Here is a 25395-nt window from a genome sequence, read left to right as displayed (position 1 = left end):
CAACTGTCAAACTTTGTTTCACCCTAGAAAAACCAGTTAAGAGAATATTCCACCCTTAGCTGACATGTTATGTAGCTAAATATCCAGCACTCTTTAACATGCACAGAACATCCATTTGCAGAAATCAGCACTTTAATGCGGAAAAAATCAGTTCAAAGCATTTGTACAGAAAATTACTCTCCGTTTTAATTGTACTGCCTTTGTGTCATAAACCTACATCAACCATTTCTTGGTGACAATGAAAAGTGCTTCTGTGAACTGCCTAACCCATCATCACAAAATTCCTGTTAACATACAACATAAATCCATGTGAAAAAGGATAAACTATGGTTCGCAGGTTCTCAATACTGGCACTCAATTGGCAGAACCTGTCATCCCTGTCTTGCCTGCACTTTGTGACCTGAACATTTTCTCCACTTTCCCACAATAATTCTTCTGTGCAAAGGGTAGAAAAAAGGTACAGATTACCTGTGGGACAGGCATAAGGCATACAGAACAAAGAGAGCTCTTGAAATCCATTTCATTCCATTTGACAATTCGTGGATTAACAGTCAAGGAATTAAAACCAACCTTGAAGAGTTTCAAAATACTTCCATTTCAAATGGATGGAACAGGCTTACACAATTTACATTCATAGAAAAGAAATTACTACAACAACACTTGTTAAGTAAAGTTTAAGACAAAAAAATCAGTAAATTACATAAAATGTCATAGGGTTGTTTTTTTTAATGCATTTATGAAAGGGTACGATATCCCTCAGCAAACTGAACACCCATATGATCTATTCACAGAAGGAGATTGGTTTAATGCTCTCTCTCTCACTCTCTCTCTCTCTCACACACACACACACAAATGCACACACATTTTAATGAGCTGTAATTTATACTGTAGAAAAACTGCAACACTCAAACACCTAACAGAACCAACAAAAGAGATGTGCAGAACTTTCCAACACAGATGTTGGAGGTTGCCTGCAGATCCCTTACAGCCAATCCTACTGAGTTGCCTCACCAGCATTAACTGACTTATGGCAGTCATAAAACATGTTCCAGCAGGGAGTTAGATCTCCCCTTGTTCTGGCGGACCAGCAAAGGCCTGCAGATTCAGTTAAGATGGAAGGGGAGGGCAGGCGGGGGATGGAAGGAATGAAATATAGATGGGGAGGATTGGGTCTGGGAAGGAGGTGGGTTCAGTGATAGTGGTGTCTGCCGAATCCAAGCTCCTTTCCTGGACCCAATTGCCCAACTTGGGCCTACGTGGACTTGTGCCAGTGATTCTACTGGCGCAGATTCAAGTAGGCCTGGAGGTGATAAGACTCTGCGACAGCTGCCAGAAAAAACCTCTGCGACAGCTGCGCCTTGCAGGATGCAATGCAAACTGTTTTGGCATAGCTGCATTGGCGGGGAGGGGAAAGGATAGGATTGGACCCTTAGTCAATTATGTTAGCAGTGTACAGACTCTAATGGGGAATATTTTGAGTACTTGGTCTAATTCATTAACTAACTAATTAATTGGGTCAAGTAACTGCTTCTGTCTATATATACCATATGCTATAGGTGTGTGAGTTATAGTATCATAGTACAGTAGAACCTCTTTAAGTTGAACACCCAAGGGACTGGAGGAAATTGGTCAACATACGGGGAAAAAAGGGCATTTAAATATTATCATGTTTAGCTCCCAGGACAACAAATGCAAGGCCAAGTTATTAGATTGGATTTATTAAAAGTTTTATTGCAAATATCAATAATTGATCCTCTTGTGATGCTTACTATTTATATCATCTATATCAAGAGACAGAGAATAAACAGCCCACAATCAGTGTTTAAAAATCCCCTGAAAATTCATAAGCTTAAAAAAAATTGTAAGTTGAAAAAAAAAACTTGGTTTCATAGCAGACAGGCAGACCAATACTATCCCTTGCCAGCCCATAGCATGCAGCATGTTACATAGCCCCAAAAGCTAAAAAAACAACAACACTTTTTTGCTTAGGCTGCCTGGCCTCCACTGGGTCTCCTCAGATTCACTAAATGCCAGAAGGTGTTTGATACGGTCCCTCACTAAAAGCTGTTGAGAAAACTCCACAGTCAGGGAATAAGAGGACAGGTCCTCTCATGGATTGAGAACTGGTTGAGGACCAGGAAACAGAGAGTGGGTGTCAATGGGCAATTGACAAAAAAAGTGGAGAGAGGTGGAAAGTGGAGTGCCTCAAGGATCTGTCCTGGGACTGGTGCTTTTCAACATCTTCATAAATGACCTGGAAACAGGGATAAGCAGGGAGGTGGACAAGTTTGTGAATGACACTAAACTTTTCTGAGTGGTGAAGACCAGAAGGGATTGTGAAGTGCTCCAGAAGGATCTCTCCAAACTGGGAGAATAGGCAGCAAAATAGCAGTTGTGTTTCAATATAAGTGTAAAGTAATGCACTGGTGATGGGAACCAAAGTGAAAGGACAGTGGCTTCACTATGCACAAGCAACCTCATATCCCTCACAACTTGGTACATGTCCAGGTACAATTGGCAGCTGGCACAGGTCTGTCGGCTATGTGCAGTGTGCCCACCTATAAAAACCATTTCACACACGCGCTAGCAAGCGTAGGGGAGGGATTGTCGCGTGGCTTCTTGCTTTTCTAAGATGGGACAAACCAGACAAAACACAGACCCACAATATCGCGTTCAGTGGGCAACTTATGGAGGGTAAATTAATACTCTGTGCAATGGTCTAAGTGGTCAACATACAATATATGGAGGTGGTCAATATAGAGAGGTTGGTCTCCCATAGTATATATGCAGTGTCTGTCCATACTGTGAAAATTAGGTCAACTTAAGGAGGTGGTCAGTATAGAGAGGTGGTCAACTTTGGAGGTTCTACTGTATGCGCATTTGAATTATTTTAATACATAGATTATTTTTAGTATTTTAGCTTCACTACAATAAGGAAACTACATGTATAAAAAGAAATACTATGTCAATGAAATGCCTTTACAAATGAAACATTCTGTTGGTCAGTACACCCTGAGCTTCTTGAGTTCAAGCAGAGATGGTACTTGTTCTGCAGAGAGTGTCCCATCAAAAACAGGTCTTAAGTTAGACTTTTATAATCACCACCACCATCATCATCAACTTAGATGTCAAAACACAGTTGGTGGTTTCTTTTCATTAGTATTATTTTTGTGAAATCATGCAAGGAAAAATACAATTTTATACCTCTCACACAGTCCCTTATAGGATGAAATTCTCTCTTTGAAGTCTGCATTAATATTATACACTACAGCAAAGTTGCCCAATAAAGGGAAATTATATTTTGAGAAAGTTGTTGATACCATTAACATGATAGCTGACAAGAAAGCATCAATTGAACTAAAAGGGAAAGCAGAGCATAGCTAACAATAGTTTTATATTGTTAACTCCTTGCCACAGGATGTGGTACTGGCATCTGGCCTAAATGCCTTTAAAAGGAGATTGGACAAATTTCTGGAGGAAAAGTTCATCACGGGTCACAAGCCATGATGTGTATGTGCAACCTCCTGATTTTAGAAATGGGTTACGTCAGAATGCCAGATGCAAGGGAGGGCACCAGGATGCAGTTGTCTTGTGTGCTCCCTGGGACATTTGGTGGGCCACTGTGAAATACTGGAAGTTGGACTAGATGAGCCTATGGTCTGATCCAGCAGGGCTGTTCTTATATTCATTTAACTAAAACGATGGTATTATCTGGAAGGCACAACCTCTGAATATATGCAATTCTTAAGAGGGCTAATTAAGCACCCAATCCTATCCAACTTTCCAGCGCTGGTGTAGCTATGCCAACAGAGCATGGGCTGCATCCTGTGTTGGTGGTGGGTGGTTATGGAACATTTGGTCCCTTACCTCGGGATAGCACTGGCACCGGAAAGTTGGATGGGTTTGGATCCTAACACTCATTTACAGGCATGGTACCTAGCAGAGTTATGGAGCAGCCAAGTGCAGAACAGAGCTGTTCTCTATTTGCAGATCCTTGCATTGGCAACTGCAGGTCATTAATCTATTACACCAGTTATAACTCTGGAAAGTAATTATGTCAAGTCAGGACTGATCAGATGTACCTTTCTCCTGAAACAAATATAAGCCAGACACAGTATACTTGCATTACCTTCCTGGTCAGCTGCACATGGCACAAGCATGCCATGTGGCAGGCTTCTGCCTTCCTGATGCTATCCATGTACAAGGACATTACATTATTGCGTGTACCTTTCTAATTTGCAGTGAGGTTTGCACAATGGCATTGTTGGCCTCAAGCAGCTTTCCTAAGCCTGCCAGAGCTTCCACTTGTCTATCTGCAGCTTCTTATGGCACATTAGCTAAGCAATGGAGTGTACTCTGTCATAAAAACAATCCTGTGTGTGACTTACTACACAGGTCAACATTTAAAGAAAATTTAGCACTGATTTCAGATATACTCCTTTTGGAAAAAATATGCTGATGTGCATTTAGATGTTCATGTTAACATATGGAGGTAAAAATAATCCAAGGACAATACTGTTCTGGGACTAGAGCTTAATAACCACAATATACAATTTTAAAATTCTAGGGCAGTGATTTTCAACCTTTTTCATGTCATGACACACTGACAAGGCACTAAAATGGTCAAGGCACACCATCAGGTTTTTGACAATTGACAAGGCACACCATGCTGCCAGTGGGGGCTCACATCTCCCATTGGCCCTATTAATAAATGACTTTCGCCCAAATTCCTGTGGCACACCTGTGGACCACTCACGGCACACCAGTGTGCCAGGGCACAGTGGTTGAAAATGGCTGTTCTAGGGCACCAATAATGCCTACAAGCATTTCCCAAAGAACTCTCAAAAAGTTTATTTTTATGAGGTTAAACTTTTTTTTTTTACACAAATGCATTATTTCTAAATAGAGCCACCGTGTACCTGAGAAAATTCCACTGAAGTCAATCTAGCGTGAACACTCAACATTTACAGAAAATAAAGCCTTAAATTTAAGCCGTTGAACTCATTTTGCTTCAGTGACTTCACACTGCAAAATATTCATTTGGTATCTAAGGTTTTTTGTTGTATTCCAAATGGATCTTGCATTAGGCTAGGATGATCACTCTAGTGCCACAGACAGAACTGAATAACGGCTTGCTTTATATTTTTAAAGTGAGAGAAGTCATTGCTCATTTGTCCCAACATTCCATGCTGCAATCTGAGATATTTTTTTTTTTGCACCAAACACAGTCTAATTAAGGGCCAAATCCTATCCACAGCACTGGTGCAGCAGTGCTAACAAGGCATGAACTGCATCCTGTGGTGGGGGGGAAGCCACAGAGGGGAAACAGTTACTCCAGGTAAGGGAATATTTGTTCCCTTTCCTCAGGGTTGCATTGCGGCTGCACTGGCACTGGAAAATTGGATAGGATTGGGCCCTCAATCTGCAACACACCTCTTCCATTCCATCTTAAGTAGCGTCACAAAGAGTGATATAAGCCTGGGCCAGATGGGAAATGTAGGCCCCATTTCAAACTGTACTTTTCAAGTACTTTTGTAATCAATGCTATATACGTATATATGATATATATATATATATATATATATATATATATATATATATATATATATATATATATGTACATGTGGTGTATGATTTACGTGCAAGTAACAGAACAGAATAAAATAAATAGAACTCCACTCAAACACAATGTTAAAAATACAAAGATCAACTCAGAAGTAAATTATTTTGCCAAAATGCCAGCCCAAAAATGCTTAAAATATCTCCCTCTTAAACCTTGTGATCAGTTTCCAGCAGACTTAGTGCAAATTCAGCTACTGAGACAGTGCTAAAGGTAAAGTACAAATTCATAAATAACATTAGAAAAAGTTTCAGGGTTTTTGTTGAGAAAACTGAAACTGCCCTTTTTTCCTCTTGTTTTACAGGTATGAGGAGCACTGCAGAGGGCTCCCCACACCCTGGATGCCCCCAGGACTGCAGCACTGGCTGCAATTAAGTAGAAAACCCCCCTCCCATCAGTGACAGCAACATGGTCCTGGGGATCGCATTGCTGCCTTCCTCACCTCCCTGCCTTTTTAAGGGGCATTGGCTAGTGCTTCTCAGGTTCCCTGGAGTATTGTGTGGCCACACCTGGAGTATTGTGTCCAGCTCTGATCGCCGCATCTCAAAAAGGATATAGTGGAGATGGAAAAGGTGCAAAAGTTTTCCATTTTTTGGAAAGCAGGTTAACCCCTGCTAACTGGGTAAGAGGCACTCTTTCAAGTGGGTGCTCTTCTGCTTAGCAGAGGGAGAGTAACTAGCCCACCTCACCCCAGCAGCTTCTTTTCTAGTGGCTGTCTGCTGGTGTTCTTTTGCATCTTTTTAGATTGTGAGCCCTTTTGGGTCAGGGAGCCATTACTTATTTGATTTTTTTCTCTGTAAACTGCTTTGTGAACTTTAGTTGAAAGCGGTATATAAATACTGTTAATAATAATAATAATAAGAGAGCAACCAAAATGATTACTGGGCTGGGGCACCTTCCCTATGAGGAAAGGTTACAACATTTGGGCCTCTTAAGTCTAGAAAAGAGGAGCCTGAGGGGGGACATGATTGAGACATATAAAATCATGCAGGGGATGGACAGAGTGGATAGAGAGACGCTCTTTTCCCTCTCACATAACACCAGAACCAGGGGACATCCACTAAAGCTGAGTGTTGGGAGTTAGGACAGACAGAAGAAAATATTTCTTTACCCAGCTTGTAATTAGTCTGTGGAACTCCTTGCCACAGGATGTAGTGATGGCATCTTGCCTGGATACCTTTAAGAGGGGATTGGACAAATTTCTGGAGGAGAAGTTCATTACGGGTTACAAGTCATAGTAGGTATGTGTAAGCTCTTGGTTTTAGAAGCAAGCTGCCTCTGATTGCCAGATGCAGGGGAGGGCACCAGGATGCAGGTTGTGTCTGTTGTCTTGTGTGCTCCCTCGGGCATTTGGTGGGCCACCATGAGATACAGGAAGCTGGACTAGATGGGCCCTTGGCCTGATCCAGCAGGGTTCTTCTTATGTTAGGTTGGTGGGTTGCAACCCACCAGTTTCTGAATGAATTGGAGTATTCCACTGAATACTCAGTTTGTCCACTGAATTAGAGTATTGTTGTCAGTTTGCCTACTAAATATTTCAACAAGCCATTAACAAGATTAAACTCATCTTAATACAGATGCGCTTCAATGTCAGTAAGTGTAAAATCATGCACATTGGGGCAAAAAATCAAAACTTTAGATATAGGCTGATGGGTTCTGAACTGTCTGTGACAGATCAGGAGAGAGATCTTGGGGTGGTGGTGGACAGGTCAATGAAAGTGTCGACCCAATGTGCGGCGGCGGTGAAGAAGGCCAATTCTATGCTTGGGATCATTAGGAAAGGTATTGAGAATAAAACGGCTAATATTATAATGCCGTTGTACAAATCTATGGTAAGGCCACACCTGGAGTATTGTGTCCAGTTCTGGTCACCGCATCTCAAAAAAGACATAGTGGAAATGGAAAAGGTGCAAAAGAGAGCAACTAAGATGATTACGGGGCTGGGGCACCTTCCTTATGAGGAAAGGCTATGGCGTTTGGGCCTCTTCAGCCTAGAAAAGAGGGGGGACATGATTGAGACATACAAAATTATGCAGGGGATGGACAGAGTGGATAGGGAGATGCTCTTTACACTCTCACATAACACCAGAACCAGGGGATATCCACTAAAATTGAGTGTTGGGAGAGTTAGAACAGACAAAAGAAAATATTTCTTTACTCAGCACTTGGTTGGTCTGTAGAACTCCTTGCCACAGGATGTGGTGATGGCAACTGGCCTGGACGCCTTTAAAAAGGGAATGGACAAGTTTCTGGAGGAAAAATCCATTACGGGGTACAAGCCATGATGTGTATGTGCAACCTCCTGATTTTAGAAATGGATTATGTCAGAATGCCAGATGCAAGGGAGAGCACCAGGATGCAGGTCTCTTGTTATCTGGTGTGCTCCTTGGGGCATTTGGTGGGCCGCTGCGAGATACAGGAAGCTGGACTAGATGGGCCTATGGCCTGATTCAGTGGGGTTGTTCTTATGCTCTCCACACACTAAGGACCTTCCGATTGCAATTCATAAACATCAAAGGCAGAAACACCCAAATTTTCAACAAACATCAAAATTTTTCTGTACCCCCTCTTTTTCCATGAATTGTCACGTAAATTGAGCACAGAGTTGGTTTCTGTTATCTGCATTTATTTTTTTATCTGTATTAATTAATTAATTAATACATTAATTAATTATCTGTATTACTCTTTCAAATTTTAATGTTTAGTGCTGAAAGATGCCCCTTAACTCTATTGGAGTAGGCCCCCTCAAAATCATATGCCCATGCCAACTGGTCCCACAGCGCCCCCCACCAATCAGATCTGGCCTGATCTTAATTCTTACAAACTGCAGACAGGGTTTCAATCATGTCCAGCAACATCTTTTTAACCCTCTCTCTCTCTCTCTCTCTCTTAAGGAGGAGTTCTAATAAACTTAAAAGTATTGTGACCTTTGTGATATTGATATTGTTTTAACTATTATTTTATGTAACTTCTACACTAGCATCTACATTTTTTTATTCTGCTGATCAGCATGAAGTTTTTAATAAAATCTACTCCCTTGCCTAGCTTTTACTTCCTTGTCTACTCCGCTGATGAGGGTGCTTCAATAAGCAGATGTTGACCCTGATTACACCACTCAGCAGGAATAGTAGGGTATCAAAAGCAAAGCTGCTGCTGATCAGCCACTAGTCTCTGCTCTTTTGAATACTTGCCAGAGTCAAATAGCAAGCAAGGCTGGTGGCAGCTCCTTGAACACCCACTGAGTTTTTCGAGCAGTTGTGTGAAAGCTGTTTATTATGGTAGCTTTTCCCAGCAGAGTTATTTACATGACTGAAAGGTCTTACCACTGTTAGCCTACTGGGGACACAGAAGGAAAGGAATTACTGTTACTTACCTGCCTCTGCCTCTTCTATTGCTATTCTGCTAGTGTCATGTCACAAATCTTGCTGAACTCCGGCTGAGAGATCTAGAGTACCCTTTCATTTTCCACCTACCCACAAGAGAGCTGTTCCTCCCTGATTGCTCACAACACCTCTACAATAATAAATCTACTACCCTCTCCCCCCATACACTATATTTATATTCAGGTAGAGTTTCACAAGAGATGACAACAAGGCCTACAATGGAAAATTGTGTCAAGGAAGTGGGTCCCTTCTCCAGTAAGATCACACTGCTCAAATAATTTCTATGAACTTCAATATGCTAGTTTCCTAAGCACAGACATCACAGTACGAACATGATAATACAGACTTTTAGAAGAACGTAACTTTCAAGTCAGCACTTCTCCATCCAAAGAGGCATGAGAAGTACCTTACAGTGGTTCTCAAACTTTTAGTACTGGGACCCACTTTTTAGAATGACAATCTGTCCAGACCAGCCAGATGGGCTGGTCTGTGACCGTAATCAATCAATCTGTCCAGGACCCACCAGAAGTGATGTCATTAACCTGGAAGTGATATCATGGCCGGAAGTGACATCATCAAGCAGGAAGTGCTTTCCTGAAAATGCAGCAAGTACTGAAATTGCCCATGGCAAGCACTGAAATTGTGCCATTTTCCCTACATAGGCAGGCTATAAATAAATTAAAATGAATAGTTATAAATACTTAAAGTAAAACAAATAAATAAGGGGAGATGAGATGGGGAAGTGAGCCCTGGACCACCAAGTGAATTTTCTCTGTAGCCTGCCTGCAAAAATCTCAACCCCCTTCCAAAAACACCATATTGTTTTTAGCCCTATCCAATGCCCAGTTCAATTTTATGTTTTTATATTTAAGCCGGTTCAGTGTGATTAGGGACAAAATCAATTTTAAATCTAACACACATTTTGTTTGGGCTGGATTGAGATTCAAAGCTTCCCTCTAAACAGCATAAAAACCCCAGAATGAGGAGGAATAGAAATGAGACTCCATTGTGGGGGGGAGGGGCAGTGGGAGCAATCTTTAAAAGACAACGATTACCAATCAAGCAGTGGTTCCAAACTTATTAAGTGCAGGAACTTACTCTTTAAAATTACACACCATTAGCTTTACAAGGCAAAAAAAAAAGTCTTAACAGCTCAAGCCTCTTTTTACTGTACTATGGTGGGGAGGGGGCTGCCTTCTGGAGCACTTGAGCTGCACGTGCATAAGATTGGGGCCATTCTGGTAGCCTTGCACAACCCTTCACCTGACCTTCCACATGATCCAAGGCACGTTTGCTTACTTACAAAATGAATACGTATTTGTTATATTACCGTGTCACTTAGTTTTGCTTTCCATAAGACTCAATACATTCATCAGTTTGGAGGGAACTTCCTTCTCTGGTGTTTTTTGGGGGCTGTGTTGATCAGACTGGGACCATTCTGGTAGCATTGGATTCCTCTTGGCCTGCCCTTCGGAATGGACCAAGGCATGTCCATTTAATCATGAGTAAACATATGGTATCACTCAGCTTCATTTTCTATAGGGTTCAATGCATTTTGCTTGTCTGCTATCAGTTTGTCACTTTGCAACTCATCCACAATCAGGTCATGACCCATCAAATGGGTCATGACACACAATTTGGGAAACTCTGTCTTAGAACATTGGTCTTCAGTTGATCAGTTGTGACTCTCAAGCAAGTCAGACTCAAGGTTGGTTGCAGCAGTAACGTTATCACCATTTTCCTATTTCAGTGTTTTTTTGTTTTTGTTTTAAAGGGAAGAATGAATAGATCAAAGGAACTGTGAGCAAAAGGAAAACGTTTGCTGGCACTGTTCTGCAAAATCTTATGCAACAGCTGGGCTCGCCAAACCCTGGCCTGCAGACCAGATCCAGCATTTGCCCAAATCCCTCCCCTCTGTGAGCTCTTACCATTCTGCTGCTCTGTTCTTCAGCCATGTGGACATAGGGACACTGGGCAGTCACATCTATGGCCTGATGTCCCCAGCAGGCTTTGCATCAGGATGTCCAGGTCATAGATGCAACTGCCCAGAGTGTCCTTATGCCCACATGGCTGAAGAACTCAGCAGCAGAACACTAAGAGCTGCTTGGGACATGGAAGGAGTTTTTGTTGTGTAACAGTCTCCAGTTTGGAGACCGCTGTGCAAGAGTTTGCACAAGAGTTCACAGTGCCATAGCAGTATGCATTATTCCGCTTTTGCAAGAAGATTCACAGGTTTTTGCACAGGAAGAGTACAATTGGATTTATTTTGACTTTCCTTGTGCACTATTCTAGTGCCCATTCATTCATAAGTGGAATAGCAATATTGGATCCAATTTGGTGAGACCAAGAAAAGAGAAAATGCACGCACCAGTCCAGTTCAGATGTCATGTGGCACCATGACTTAATCCTGGTTCCCTGTGATATTCTGGGTCTTGCTTTTGCATGTTCCCACTGCCCCTTTGTGCACAAAGTTTTCCAATGATTCTGAACAATCTGGGATGTACCATAACATTAAAAAATCTAGAAAATCCTGTTTTGTTATAAGCATACTTTAGGAACAAGCCAGGATATGAAACCAAGATTGAACTGGGCCACAGAAGAGAAGACAAATGTGTATGATAAAAACAAAATAAAAAATGGGTCCTACTTTGTAAGTTGAGGTTAAAAATGAGTTCTAGATCTCAAAAGGTTTACTGCCTTGAAATACAAATGGTTTGAAAACTACTTCAAATTCTAGAAGCAATCCTGATTTTTCAGAATTTTAAATTTGTTCTTATCCTTGGACTTGCCCATTGCTTACAAACACCGATTTCTTATCACAGTGGCCAGTGTTCTCTGCAGTGTCTATTACCTTTCATTCACATCTGCTAGTCCTGCTGAGACAGACTAGTACAAAATCTTTTTCATTTTTCATATGGACATCAAGTACAATCTTGTTGTGAAGAACCAAATTTCAATACAGTCAGACTTTTTATTTCACAATTGCTGGCAGACTAGGAAAAATGATGAACTTGGAAATTATCCCTTGCTTACTTTAATGCTTTTGCTTTAGAAATCAACCTATCAGTTGTTACAAAAAATCCACTCTCAGAAGTCATAATACTGGTCTTAGAATAAATACAGGATTTTATTGGCAGTAAGAATTGAAAATGACATGCCTCACAGTGTAATTATTTTGTAATGATCTGAAAGACAGGCAAACAATTTAATTCTGCAATAATACTGGATTCAAGGTTTTGTTTCTATAGGCCATGCATATAATATTTTAGCAGATGTTTTTCATTCACTGCAATCTAAAATCCAGACAATAAGAAAAAATCATGCACATTCATAGGGCAGGAAGAACAAATATCCTAATCAGGCAATCTCTTCCAAATATGGGAGTTTTGATGTACAAATAGAGTTCATCCACCAAGAACAACTCCCCATTCAAATAAATGGAGAAAATTCACTGGTGTGTACATCAGCATGTGGAATCTGAGTACCTATGGATCATGACAAAAGAATAAAACTCCATCAGAAGAGTAATGAGTTAGCAATAACTCTGTCTTATCTGGTCTGACTTTCATTTACCTGGAGTAAGCTCTCCAACAATAATGATGACCAAAATCTGCTACATCTATACAATTTCCTTTTCTGAACAAAACTTACATTAAATTTTAGACTAATGTATAGAGAATTTATTACTTATATTATATAAATTATATTTCATTACAGAGAATTATTTAAGAATTATTTAAAGTCACATCAGCATGTATTTCAACACCACTATACCATGGGTAGGGTAGCCCATCGTTTATTATACCATAGGAAGGACAGTAACAAGTTTTCATGATAACATAGTAACGTGAAGCATATAAAAAAGGAAGTTTTTGAAATTAAGTGAAATTCTTTTGTTTTGAAAGGGCATTTATTTTGTTTATTGCTTTCCTATAAGATAAAATTAGATAGAGAGGAATTTACATATGTGTTGAAAAATCCATTCAAATACAATCAAGAGGCCAGATCAAATGCTCATTAGGTTAAGGCTCATTTGTTTGAACGCCACTCAATTAAAAATGAAAAAGGCAGAAAACAGTTTCCCAACAGAATTGCTGATTCTTCCCTGTTCATTTTTAGAAATATACAAGTGAGCCCTCATATCCGAAGAGGCTCTGTTACATGAAATTGTGGATATGGGCTTTCCTGGGCCTCCTAGGGCACAATCCAGCCCTTGACTTAGGCTGGTGCAAGTCCCTTGTGCTGGCCCAGGAGGGTTGCAAATGTGCCGTAAGGCATGTTTGCGCCTCCTCAGGAGTAAGCCAGGACGATGCTTGGAGAAGCGCCAGCCAGCAAAGGCAAGCCTCCACGCTGGCTTCCTCTGTGCAGGCTGCATCGACCTGGCTGCACCGACACAAGGAAGAAAGATAGGTGGGGGGGCGAGGGGAGGCATTCCTGGGTGGTGGGCAGGCAGGTGGTGGGCGACCCTGGGGACGGAAGGGCACGAAGCAGGGCTGGGATCTGGCAATTATGCCAAAGCTCAAACCCTGTTCCCAGGGAGAATGGAGCGGCTTCAATTCGTTCCACTCTCCTCAAACTTGTGCCACCTCAAGAGGTGGTGCAAATCCGAGGAGACCATAGGAGCCGAAGACCCTAACCCAGAGGTAAGGAGAAATGTTTCCACGTGCCTCTGAGCTGCTTATGGCCCCTATCCTGCGCTGGATACAGTGCAAGCCTCTTGGCTTACCTGTTCTAGCACAGGATAGGAGTTTGCCCCAATGCCTTATAAGGCATTAAAATTTACTTTCAAGTTAAAATAAAAGTTAGCCACACACACACACACACACACACACACAGAGAGAGAGAGAGAGAGAGAGAGAGAGAGAGAGACAGACAGACAGACAGACAGACAGACAGACAGACAGATGGGATTAGTTCTTTTTCCTGTCATTCTCTCCCTGTTCTCCCTGAGCATTTTGTTTAATCACTGAAAAAAATGAAACCGATAGAGTTCTTATTGTATGCACCCCTGAAACAGAGAAAGCCTCTTGAGGTCCCAAATCTCATTCTGGAATACTGAATTATATAACTCATTATTTTAGTTTACATGTAAATGGAAAGTTGCTCAGAGAGCGCAACATGGTCATATTTAATTTCAATATTTAATTTCAAATTCCACTAACTCCAGGAAGGTGCCTGCATGGCTAATCAGCCACGTTAGAGAGGCTGTAAAGGGCAAGGAAGCTTCCTTCCATAAATGGAAGTCTTGCCCTAAAGAGGAGAATAAAAAGGAACATAAACTGGGGCAAAAGAAATGTAAGAAGGTGATACAGGAGGCCAAGTGAGACTATGAGGAACGCATGGCCAGCAACATTAAGGGGAATAATAAAAGCTTCTTCAAATATGTTAGAAGCAGGAAACCCACCAGAGAAGCAGTTGGCCCTCTGGATGGTGAGGGAGGGAAAGGGGAGATAAAAGGAGACTTAGAGATGGCAGAGAAATTAAATGAGTTCTTTGCATCTGTCTTCATGGCAGAAGACCTTGGGCAAATACTGCTGCCCTAATGGCCCCTCCTGACCAAGGAATTAAGTTAGATAGAGGTTGAAAGAGAAGATGTTTCAGACCTCATTGATAAATTAAAGATCAATAAGCCACTGGGCCCTGATGGCATCCACCCAAGAGTTATTAAGGAATTAAAGAATGAAGTTGCTGATCTCTTGACTAAAATATGCAACTTGTCCCTCAAAACAGCCATAGTGCCAGAGTATTGGAGGATAGCAAATGTCATACCAATCTTTAAAAAGGGAAAGAGGGGGGACCTGGGAAACTACAGGCTGGTCAGCCTAACATCTAAACCGGGTAAGATGGTGGAATGCCTCATCAAAGATAGAATCTGAAAACACACAGACAAGTCGATGAAAGTGTTGACCCAAAATGCGACGGCAGTAAAGAAGGTCAATTCTATGCTTGGGATCATTAGAAAAGGTATTGAGAACAAAATGGCTAATATTATAATGCCATTGTACAAATCAATGGTAAGGCCACACCTGGAGTATTGTGTCCAGTTCTGGTCGCCACAACATCTGGTCACCCAAAAGAGGCGTTTCGGCCTCTTCAGTCTAGAAAAGAGATGCCTGAGGGGGGACATGATTGAAACATACAAAATTATGCATGAAAAGGATAAAGTGGATAGAGGGATGCTCTTTATACTCTTACATAACACCAGAACCAGGGGACATCCACAAATATTGAGTGTTGGGAGGGCTAGAACAGACAAAAGAAAATATTTCTTTACTCAGTGTGTGGTCAGTCTGTGGAACTCCTTGCCGCAGGATATGGTGATGGCATCTGGCCTGGATGCCTTTAAAAGAGGACTGAACAAGTTTCTGGAGGAAAAATCCATTATGGGTTACAAGCCATGATGTGTATGTGCAACCTCCTGATTTTAGAAATGGGCTATGTCAGAATGCCAGATGCAAGGGAGGGCACCAGGATGCAGGTCTCTTGTTATCTGGTGTGCTCCCTGGGGCATTTGGTGGGCCGCTGTGAGATACAGGAAGCTGGACTAGATGGGCCTAGGACCTGGTCTAGTGGGCCTGTTTTTATGTTTCTTTTGTTTCAAAACAGGTCACTTGTCAAAAATGGTGGAAATTATTTAAAAGTAAGTTGAAAGGAGAAGTCAGTATATCCAAATGTCTTCAGGACACTTGGAGGCTATTTAAAACCACAATAATAGTATATAAAATATAATGTATTCCTCAGATTAGGAAAACTACAAACAAGTTCAAGAAGATAATAGCATGGTTAACTACCAAGCAGGGTCTAAATGAGAAAAAATGAAGAAGCACACAAACTGCAGCAAAACAACTGCAGCACACAAACTGTAAGCAAAAAAGGAATTGTGGGATGTATTGCTAAACACAATGGAACAAACAATTAACATTTCTTTAAATACACCAGAAGTAGGAAACTAGCCAGACAAAGGATCAGACTGCTAGACAACAAAGGTGGGAAATGATTTTAGAAGGAGGATACCGAGACTAAAGAGAAGATAAATGCATAGTTTGTGTTAGAAAGGTGTTGCGTAGATACCCATGCCTAACAATGAGACAGGCACCTGAAGAACTAAGGCAAAACTAGTAAAAGAAGGCTTCTGGGGCTAATAGTCAAATTAACAACCAGCAAGTCTCAGGCTTGGATGGCATACACCCAAATGAATGGCAAATGTGAAATTGTCAATCTCTAACAAAAATATGAAACTTAATATTAAAATTGGCCTCCTTACCAGAAGAACTGGAATATAGCCAATGTAACACCTATTTTTAAGAAGGGATCTGAGAGAGTCAGGAATTTACAGGCTCATAATCCTTCTGGGTAAATTAGTGCATAGCATGGTAAAGGTAGAACACAGACAAGAACAAGTTCTACTGAGGATGAATCAGTGTGCCTGCAAAGCAAAGCCCTGCACTACATGCTTTCATAATTCTCAACACCAAATAATTGAATTTTGGAGCTTTTCATGCTCAGGTGGAGAAAAGCCAAGGACACTGTGAAAAGTTCCAAAAATATTTCCAAACGGGGTGAATGAGCAAAAGGATGGCAAACAAAGTTCAGTGCCAGTTATTCAACCCTAAACTGCAGGGTTTTTTACTCCACTTCTGTCCAATAGGATTATACTTTGCTTGCTACTTTAAGCTAACGTACTTGCATTGTGAAATTGTAAATGAGGGAATGAAAAGAGGTCATAATTTGGATGAAGAAAAAATGTAGAAAGATACTAGTGTCCCAATCCTATCCCCCCCAACGAACACCTCCATTCCGCCCTTCCACCATCCCCTCTCTCCTCTCCCATCAGCTTTCCTGCTCTGGCAATTGGGGCAATGGGTGCTGACATGGGCTTTTCCAGGCCTTCCCATTAGCCTTCTGTGACAGTCAGTGCTGTTGCAAGAGGCATCAGGAAAAATTGGGCCCTAAGGCTTTCAGACAGCCTAAGATGCTTTCAGACAGTAGTTCTCAAACTTTTAGCACCAGGACCCACTTTTTAGAATGAGAATCTGTCAGGACCCACTGGAAGTTATGTCATGACTGGAGGTGACATCATCAAGCAGGAAAATTTTTAACAATCCAATCCTGCCCACACTTACCCAGGAGTTAGTCCCATTTACTACCATTGTTAAAGCATATACATACATAAGAGCCTATTAAAAGTACAGGTGTGTAACATTTCCCCAAATGCAGTCACATACCATGGTAGCATCAAGTCTAATATATTAAAGATAAAATATTGAAATGAATGGGGACCCACCTGAAATTGGCTCATGACCCACCTAATGGGTCCTGACCCAGTTTGAGAAACACTGTATTAAGAAATAAAGGCAGCAATTTGCTATACGCTCATATTGGATTAACAGCCCAATCCTATTGAGCCTCCCACTGATACAGCTGTGTCAGCGGAGTGCACACTGCATCTTACGGATGGGGAGAGGGGGTCACAAAGGTCTTCTCAGGATAAAGAAACTTTTGTTTCCCTGGGGAAAGCCTCTGCTTCCCCATTTGGTTTCCTCAGTTCTATGCCAGTTTACTGGCACAGAACCACAGTAAGGGAGAGTAAAGAAGAGGATGTCTATGGATGCGAGTGCCACCAGTACTCAATGGAACTTACTTCTGAATAGACATGCACTGAATTGCACTGACAGGCATTTGTTCAGTCAAAAAGAAAACCATAGATTGAAAAGGTGTTTGAATTTAGGCAGAGAAATCTGTACTCCTCAGCAACTGCACTAGAGAAAGCCATGTAGCTGCCAAGAGATTGTATACATCGTTACATTCTATCATAGATCAAAATGCAATACTTGGTTTTCAGAAATATTATTTGATTTTTGTGACTTTCTTGTCATATATATTGTAAGACAACAAAATAATTAATATAGTCATTTTGATAAGACTGAATAAATGTATATCACTACCAAAAATTTAGATAATTATTCTGAAGACTTAAACATTCTTAAAGAATAAACAAAAACATAAGAAAATATCTGTCTATATTAGCTTCTTCAAACTGTCTGTGGCTTAAGTGCATGTGGCTATTGGATTTAATTATTTTATCATATTGAGCCCACACTTGCTTGCCTGCAAACTGCATATGAAGCACATTCAGGTAAAAAGTAGAGTTTGCAACATGGCAGGTGAGGGGGCAGGGCAGAGGAGACAACTGTTAAGGGAAATGATGAAAACACTGCTAGATGAAAAACATTTCAGGTCATGCTATACTGACTAGAAATGCTGAAAGAGGTGATGAGTCTCCCTCAGCTGAAGTCAACGTGGATATATATGGACAGATATGCTCTTACACAATGCAGTTGGTGAACCAAAAGGTCAGATATATTGTGTTGCCAGCCCATACATAATTCAGAGCTTTGAGGAGGTCTAATATGCAGATGTTCAAAACACCACACAGCCACAGTGTTTATTCATTGTTGCTCAGTGTCCACAATGATCTATGAAGAAAGAAACTGCTCTGATTTTACTACTGGTCTATCCCCACAGTGGGGAGGACACTCAGTCATGCTATACTAAAGAAAGTTCATTCCGTGCCAGTTAAATCAAAACTGTCTTGAAGCTTCATTGAAACAAACCTGCATAAGCGGTTTGAAAGGTTTAAATATTTTCCCTGCCATTGATTTACATTTTTTATGCCACTACACTTCCAGGTTCTGCCTGAGACCAGATGTGCCAAAACAGTCTAATAAACAAGGCTGTCTATCATAACGAAGCAAGAAGCAGGAAACAGGTAATATTGTGAGATGGAGAAAAAATTAAAATTTAAAGTATCTGCACACACTTTTCATTAGAATCAAACACTTTTCTGAAACTGTCACTTAGCATATTTAGCTATTTATAGAGATATTAGAAGCAACTATTTGTGTCCCTTTTCCAAAAAATAATGCATTTTTTATTGCAGGCTATTGAGTAGATAGCACTGCAGTACAAATTAAAATATTTTGCTTTTCTTTTTTTCCAAAATGAACAAATACATTTCTTTCTGCTTCAGATATAGTCCAGAGAAGGCTCTTCTCAGTTAAATCATTATTGAGTGTCTTCAACAAAGTTATTAAGAAAAACAAAAGCAAATGACTATTTCAAAATTCTTACTCTAGTAAACCATCAGTACTAAAATACTGATTATGTGACAGCACTAATGAAATCATTTTGTAGGGGCAGGATTTTATATTGCTAAAACCAGCAACACCCATGTCACATTCTCTTGCCCTTTATATCATGTACTAAAATGTGAGGCTCTAATCATGTTGCGTATTATTCTTACTCCCATCCCCCACCCCCAAAGCAGCCAATGAAGTGGAACAAGGCAAGGAAGTATGCAGCATAAAGATATCCAAATACTGTATATATTTTATGACATATTATAGAGGGGAAGAATTCAACACAGAACTGGCATTTCCAAGAGCAGTTCCATGTCTTATTACATGTCATCCTGCCCTAAGTTATACCAAACAGTAAGAAGAGATCTATCAAATTTGCTTCCTTTTAACCCACTTGCCTTTGGCATTGTATGATCTACAAATGCCATAAATGATGCTGTCTTACATTGAGACAGACCACTGATTGATCTTGATCAGTACTGTTTACACTGATTGAGAGCAGTTATCTAGGGTTTCAGATAAGGGTCTTTCCCAGCCCTAACTGGAGATGCCAGTGATTGAGAGCCCAATCCTTGGCTTGGCGTGCTGGCTCACCACCGGTGTGTGGGCCCTACCGCCAGGTGAGCACTGGTGGTAGCTCAGTGCTGGCTGGCGCTGGGCTACTGCTGGGCGGGCACTTGATCTCTGCTGCTAAGCGGTCACACGGACTGCTGAGCAGCAAAGAGGTAAGTGGGGGTTTGGGGGGAGGCAGGGAGAAGGCATTCCGGGGAAAGGACGGGGTAGGCGTGCCGGGGGAGGAAGCGGGGAGGGAGGGAGGCGGGACTGGTGGAGTAATGCTCCACTGGATCAGAGTCTCTGTGTTGGGCTCACCGCCTTACAAGGAGGCTCTTGATTCACCGCCAACTGTTTGGGTTGGGGTTACACAATGGGGCTATTCTCTTTACCCGGGGGAAGGGGACAAAAGTTCCCTTCTCCTGAGGAGCCGCCAGCATCTGCCCAAAGTGCACAGGATGCAGTGGCGGCCATTTTCGGCACCATTGCAGCCGTGTGCCCCAGCCAGCTCAGGATTGGGCTGTGAGCTACGATTCCTCCCCAAACGCTGACTGCCACATCCTAACCTAGTGAATGGGATACAGACATTTCTTTCTTTCTCTTTTTGCCATGTAACTTGTTTATCATAAATACAAACTTTATCAGAGATACACGTAAACAAAAACAGCAAAACCAGTTTGACAGAAGTCCTCATTAATATTTGTATTGATGTACTGTGTACTGAATCACTGATTAAAAGTGCTCAATAAATTACATCTCCATTTAAGGAAACACTATAATCCAGAACTACTTTAGGCACTTTTAGTACACAAGACTACAGGGCCATATCAAAACTTTACTAAAGTTTCAAGAGCTGTTTGTATGGTTTGGGGAGTTACAGCTCAAGAAATACAACTTGGAAGTCCTACTTAGGGCAAGCAACAAGTTACACAATTACCTGAACAATGGCAATGATTTTATCAAAACCACTAAACTTATTGTCAATTTCCTGAACATCAATTGTAGATGAAAGCAGTTACAAAACCCTATATATGGACAAATATTTGTGGTTGTCTAAAGTAAATGAAAACACAACTGTTGAACACAGGATCAAGATAAGATGCTACTTTTTATTTTTTCGGTAACGTCAAATGCAACCAGAGACAATAAGATCACATTTTATTTTCTTCCATGCCTCAACAACTCAATTCATGTCACTCAGTAATGGCACTATTTGTACCACAATAATAAATGTTTTCAATATTAAGCTGCTTTATTGAAAACACAAATATATGAAATCTTGTATTTTATATGTGAAAAAATAAATACTTCACTAAGGAATGGAAGAAAAAATAAAGCCTATTTAAATAATTTTATTACATTCTTAAGTTTCCAATTCATCTGTGAGTAGTTTCTTCACAGAGGAAAATAAATCAAAATATAGGACAGATGTTTGAGAAACCACATTTAAGGTTCGTCACACACAAGCATTTTTCAAATGATATTGGCTCATCTATTAAATAAGGTGTATTTTGCTTGATTTTTGAGAAAAGGAAACATCAGGAAATATTTAAAGGCCAATTGCTGCCAATTAACTTTGATCAGCAAAAGTTGTATTTGAATCTTTTGGATTCTTTTGCCTGTCTGGAATAACATACATTTATAAATTCTAACAAAACAACAATGTGATGATTAATGCCTGTTGGCAGTCCTGCCGCAAGCTTGTTTAATGGTTGGATTTTAAATAAACAGCTGTCTTTAGTATGATGGGAGCAAAACTTGATTGTTTTTATATTTTTTCTTATGAACATATCAACAAATTTTTTCCCTTTCATAAGATGAAACAGGCAGGCACTTTACTTGCAGTTGCTCTAATTAAGCCACAGACTTTCAAAATATGAACAAACAAAAGCACCAAAGACTGCAAGCACTGACAAAATCCTTGCTACGTTCCACAAAAGTCCGATACACATGTTATAACTGACTGTTTATTTTTCCTTTTTCAGCTTACACAAGAGGCCTACTCGTGTGAGCAGCGTAACAAGTGAAAGCCAGGAACTGATGGAAAACTGCAGCAGCATGGAAAGCCATTCTGAACTCCAAACCCTGAACACAAAAGGTTCTGCTGCTGTACTCAGTTGGTTCCATGCTAACACTTCATTGCTCAAGCAAGTAGTTCTTTTGGAAGCTAACAAAAACAAAGATAAACAACTAACTGTAAATTTATGAATTTGCAACAGGTTTTTACAGCACGCCACATCATATGACTAACAAAGAAAACTTAACACAGGGGTGCTCACACTTTTTTGGCTCGAGAGCTACTTTGAAACCCAGCAAGGCCCGGAGATCTACCAGAATTTTTTTTACAATGTTCGCGCCATCATAACAAATAACATTTATGTGTACAATGTATGTTGGTGTACCTTGCATAACCGCATGAGCCAATATTGCACAACACAACATAATTAACTATAAACATTTTTTGTAATTACTTGAGTTTACTTTGATGACTTGCACTGAAGTGAATCAGCCAAGGATGCATAGTCCGGACAGTAGCTGCTGACAGCCAGCCTCAAGCACACTTCCAAATGTTCATCAGTCATGGTGGAACCGTACTTGGACTTAATGATCTTCATGTAGGAAAAGGCTGACTCACATAAATAAGTGGAGCCCTTCCTGCCTCAGGTGCTCTTATATCCCTGAGGGCCCTATTGCCTTCAAGTGGCTGCAGCTGTGCAGCACACTCTGCTGGATGCCCAGGCCTTACCCTTAAAGGGGCCACTGCTGACACCACAACTACCTCCTCACCAGATCTTCCTTGATTCCAATACGGGGGGGGGGGGGGGCAGATCTCCATACACACCAGTGCAAAAACAAGGGAAAGGTAAGCATCCCCAGGAGAGACAACGGGGCTCACTCCCAGGGATGCGTGGACAGGAGAGAAGCCTGCCAGCGGCTCCTCTCCAGGTCTACTCACGAGTCAGCCCCAGTAGAGTCCAGGGGCTCACTCCCAGGGATGCGTAGACGGGAGAGAAGACTGCCAGCGGCTCCTCTCCAGGACTACTCACGAGTCAGCCCCAACAGAGTCAACGGGGCTCACTCCCAGGGATGCGTGGACAGGAGCTCACTCCCAGGGATGCGTCACTCCCAGGGCGGGGCTCACTCCCAGGGATGCGTGGACGGGAGAGAAGCCTGCGATCGACTCATTTTGCCTCATGATCGACTGGTAGATCGCGATCAACTTATTGAGCACCCCTGACTAACACATAACAAGCTGTATGTGTTATTGAAGAGGGCACAAAACCCTGTAATAAATGGCACTGAGACTGTCAGTTTATAAATCATTAATAATTTCTCTTGGATTCAAAGATAATGCTTCCTCACTGTGGAATGTAATGGAGAAAACTGTACACATTTAATGATCATTAATGACACAAAGGAAAAGCTTAATATTCCATGGCCTGTATAAATTTTTGCATTTTAAGCCATTTCTGTCCAACGCTGCATATATGCAACAGGGATCAAATGCGTACACCTGTGGGCTGGGCAGAAATGGATTAATGTTTACAAGTAGTATAATTTGATCATAATTATAATATCTGAAAAATTCTAAATGATAACTACAACAAATACCACCCTACAACAACTTGTGCAGTTACAAGCATTACATTTGGGAGTAACAAACAGCAATTGAAATTTGTGTGACCACCTATTTCCACAGAGAGAGAGAGAGAGAGAGAGTACATACATATAAAAAAATATGACCATTTTCAAATTATAACATCAACTTTCATTCAAGTTATTTTACCCAATATAAACAAATAAACAAATTCTATGCCCTGATAAAACAATAATGACTTACTTCTAAATCATTGAAGAATAGATGCGTGTCTGCCAAGTTGAAAATCATCTCTTCCATTCTCAGTCCAAGTGAAACCGAAGTAGGCGGATCCTTAAAAAAATGAGAAAGGAAAAAGATTGTGCTCAGTAAAACATAGATAGAAAGCTACAATTTTACACTACAAAAATAAAATAAAAATCTCCCTCCAGAAAACCATAGGGTCATATACAGGTAGCCTGTGTTACTCACAGATTTGGAACCCACAAATCTGATTATTCGCAGGTTCTGGACCCACATGTGTGTCCAACCTGTACCCTCCCGTTTCCATCACCTCCAGAGGACCTTCTGAGGGCTGGGAATGCCTCCCGAAGGCCAAAAATCCTGCTCATCCTCATCCTGCTCTGGGCTTAGGGGTTGATTTCAGGAGCTGTGTGGAGTGGTTGCTGTTAGAAGATGGGGAAAAGGAAGTCATTTGCTATCATCCCATATTATATAACGGGCAGCTCAATCCCGAGCGCCTGGCGCACGGGGCTGCAGCGACGCTGAAAATGGCTGCTGCCACATCCAGCACACTCCAGGCAGTCGCCAGCAGCTCCTCAGGAGAAGGGGACTTTCGAACCCTTCCCCTGGGCAAAGTGAGGAGCCGCGCAATGGGGCTACTTGATTCTACAGCGACCCAAAAGTCAGCATAGAAAGAAGAGCCTCCATGTCAGGCGGTGAGCCCGATACAGAGGCTCTGGAAACAGTGGAAACCTCCTCCCCACTTCCACCTACGTCTCTGCTGCTTGGCGGTCCGCGCAAGTGGTGGAGCATCAGCGCTCACCTGGTACTAACCCAGTGCTGGGCTACACTGGCGGAGCACTGGTGCTAGAGCCTGCAAACACACATTACGGGACTTTTGCAACAGCGCATACTGGCGATGAGCAAGTGCGCTGAGCTCAGGATTGGCCTCAAGCATTTGAATACGCAATTTACCGATTTTATCTCTTTTCTTAAAAGTTAAAGTACTACACAGATGGAAATAGCCAATGATATATGTGCTTCCAAATAACCAATGAACTATTAGTAATAAAAATAAGGCTTTCTATTATTAAAAATATCTATATACAGGCGTGCACTGTTTAACAACTGTTCACTTAATAATGGACTGCATATACGACGGTGGTCAAAGCACAATAAAGATGCTCTCAATGAGGCAATTGCAGATCTCCCATAGCCTGAATCGAGACTGTTGCTCTCCCCCTGTTAAATATAAGAGAACTACTACTGAAAAGGTTTGTTTTAGCTCATCTAGCAGAGTAAGTTATCAAGCAAGCAATTTTTTAAACAGTAAAACATTTATAAGTTATAAAGAAATCTCTGGAAGGTGACCAAAGGCAGTTTACAACACCAAAATAATATAAAATACAACAAAATTACAGATCATCAAGCAATAAAAACAGAGAGATGTAATAAAAATAACAAACCCTAAGAGTCCTGTTGGGAGAGTTAGGACAGATAAAAGAATGGAAGCTATCATCCTAAAACCACCTTGTATTCAGTGTTGTTGATAGAAAAAAGTAACTTCCTTACAGATCATTCTTAATTTAACCCAGTACTTCCTATTCTAACTGGTAGCAGCTCTCCAACGTCCTCAGAAGAGGAAATTTCCAGCCCTGCTATCCAAGATCAGGTCTGGAAAATGCCAGAAATTGAACCTGCAACCCTTCACGTACAAAGCATATATCTGAATTCTGTCTCTTCCCTTAATGCGGAGCTTCCCAGTCTGTATGTTGTGCATACAGAGAAGAAAGCTATAGGTTGTTCTTAATATACAGTATCTTTGATTGCTCTACAGCAGAATTTCTCAAATTGTGGGTCACGAAGCTGCAACTGACAAAC

The 25395-nt window shown here is 41.2% G+C and overlaps 1 protein-coding gene across 7 annotated transcripts in view; it reads right to left on the bottom strand.

The window, feature by feature from the left end:
* The window catches only part of EYA1 (EYA transcriptional coactivator and phosphatase 1), a 113654-nt gene that overhangs the window by 25368 nt on the left and 62891 nt on the right, over positions 1–25395 (bottom strand). For 5 of the 7 annotated variants that reach the window (XM_066622872.1, XM_066622868.1, XM_066622870.1 and 2 more), the window contains one exon: positions 23536–23625. The exons of the other annotated variants lie outside the window; for them this stretch is intronic. In XM_066622872.1, the coding sequence (XP_066478969.1) occupies positions 23536–23625 (90 nt within the window). The remainder of the gene's footprint in view (positions 1–23535; positions 23626–25395) is intronic. 7 annotated transcript variants of the gene reach the window in all.

Source organism: Tiliqua scincoides, chromosome 4, assembly GCF_035046505.1.
Source record: "Tiliqua scincoides isolate rTilSci1 chromosome 4, rTilSci1.hap2, whole genome shotgun sequence".
In the NCBI taxonomy this organism is placed as follows: domain Eukaryota; kingdom Metazoa; phylum Chordata; class Lepidosauria; order Squamata; family Scincidae; genus Tiliqua; species Tiliqua scincoides.
This window is presented reverse-complemented; position numbering and strand designations above follow the sequence as displayed.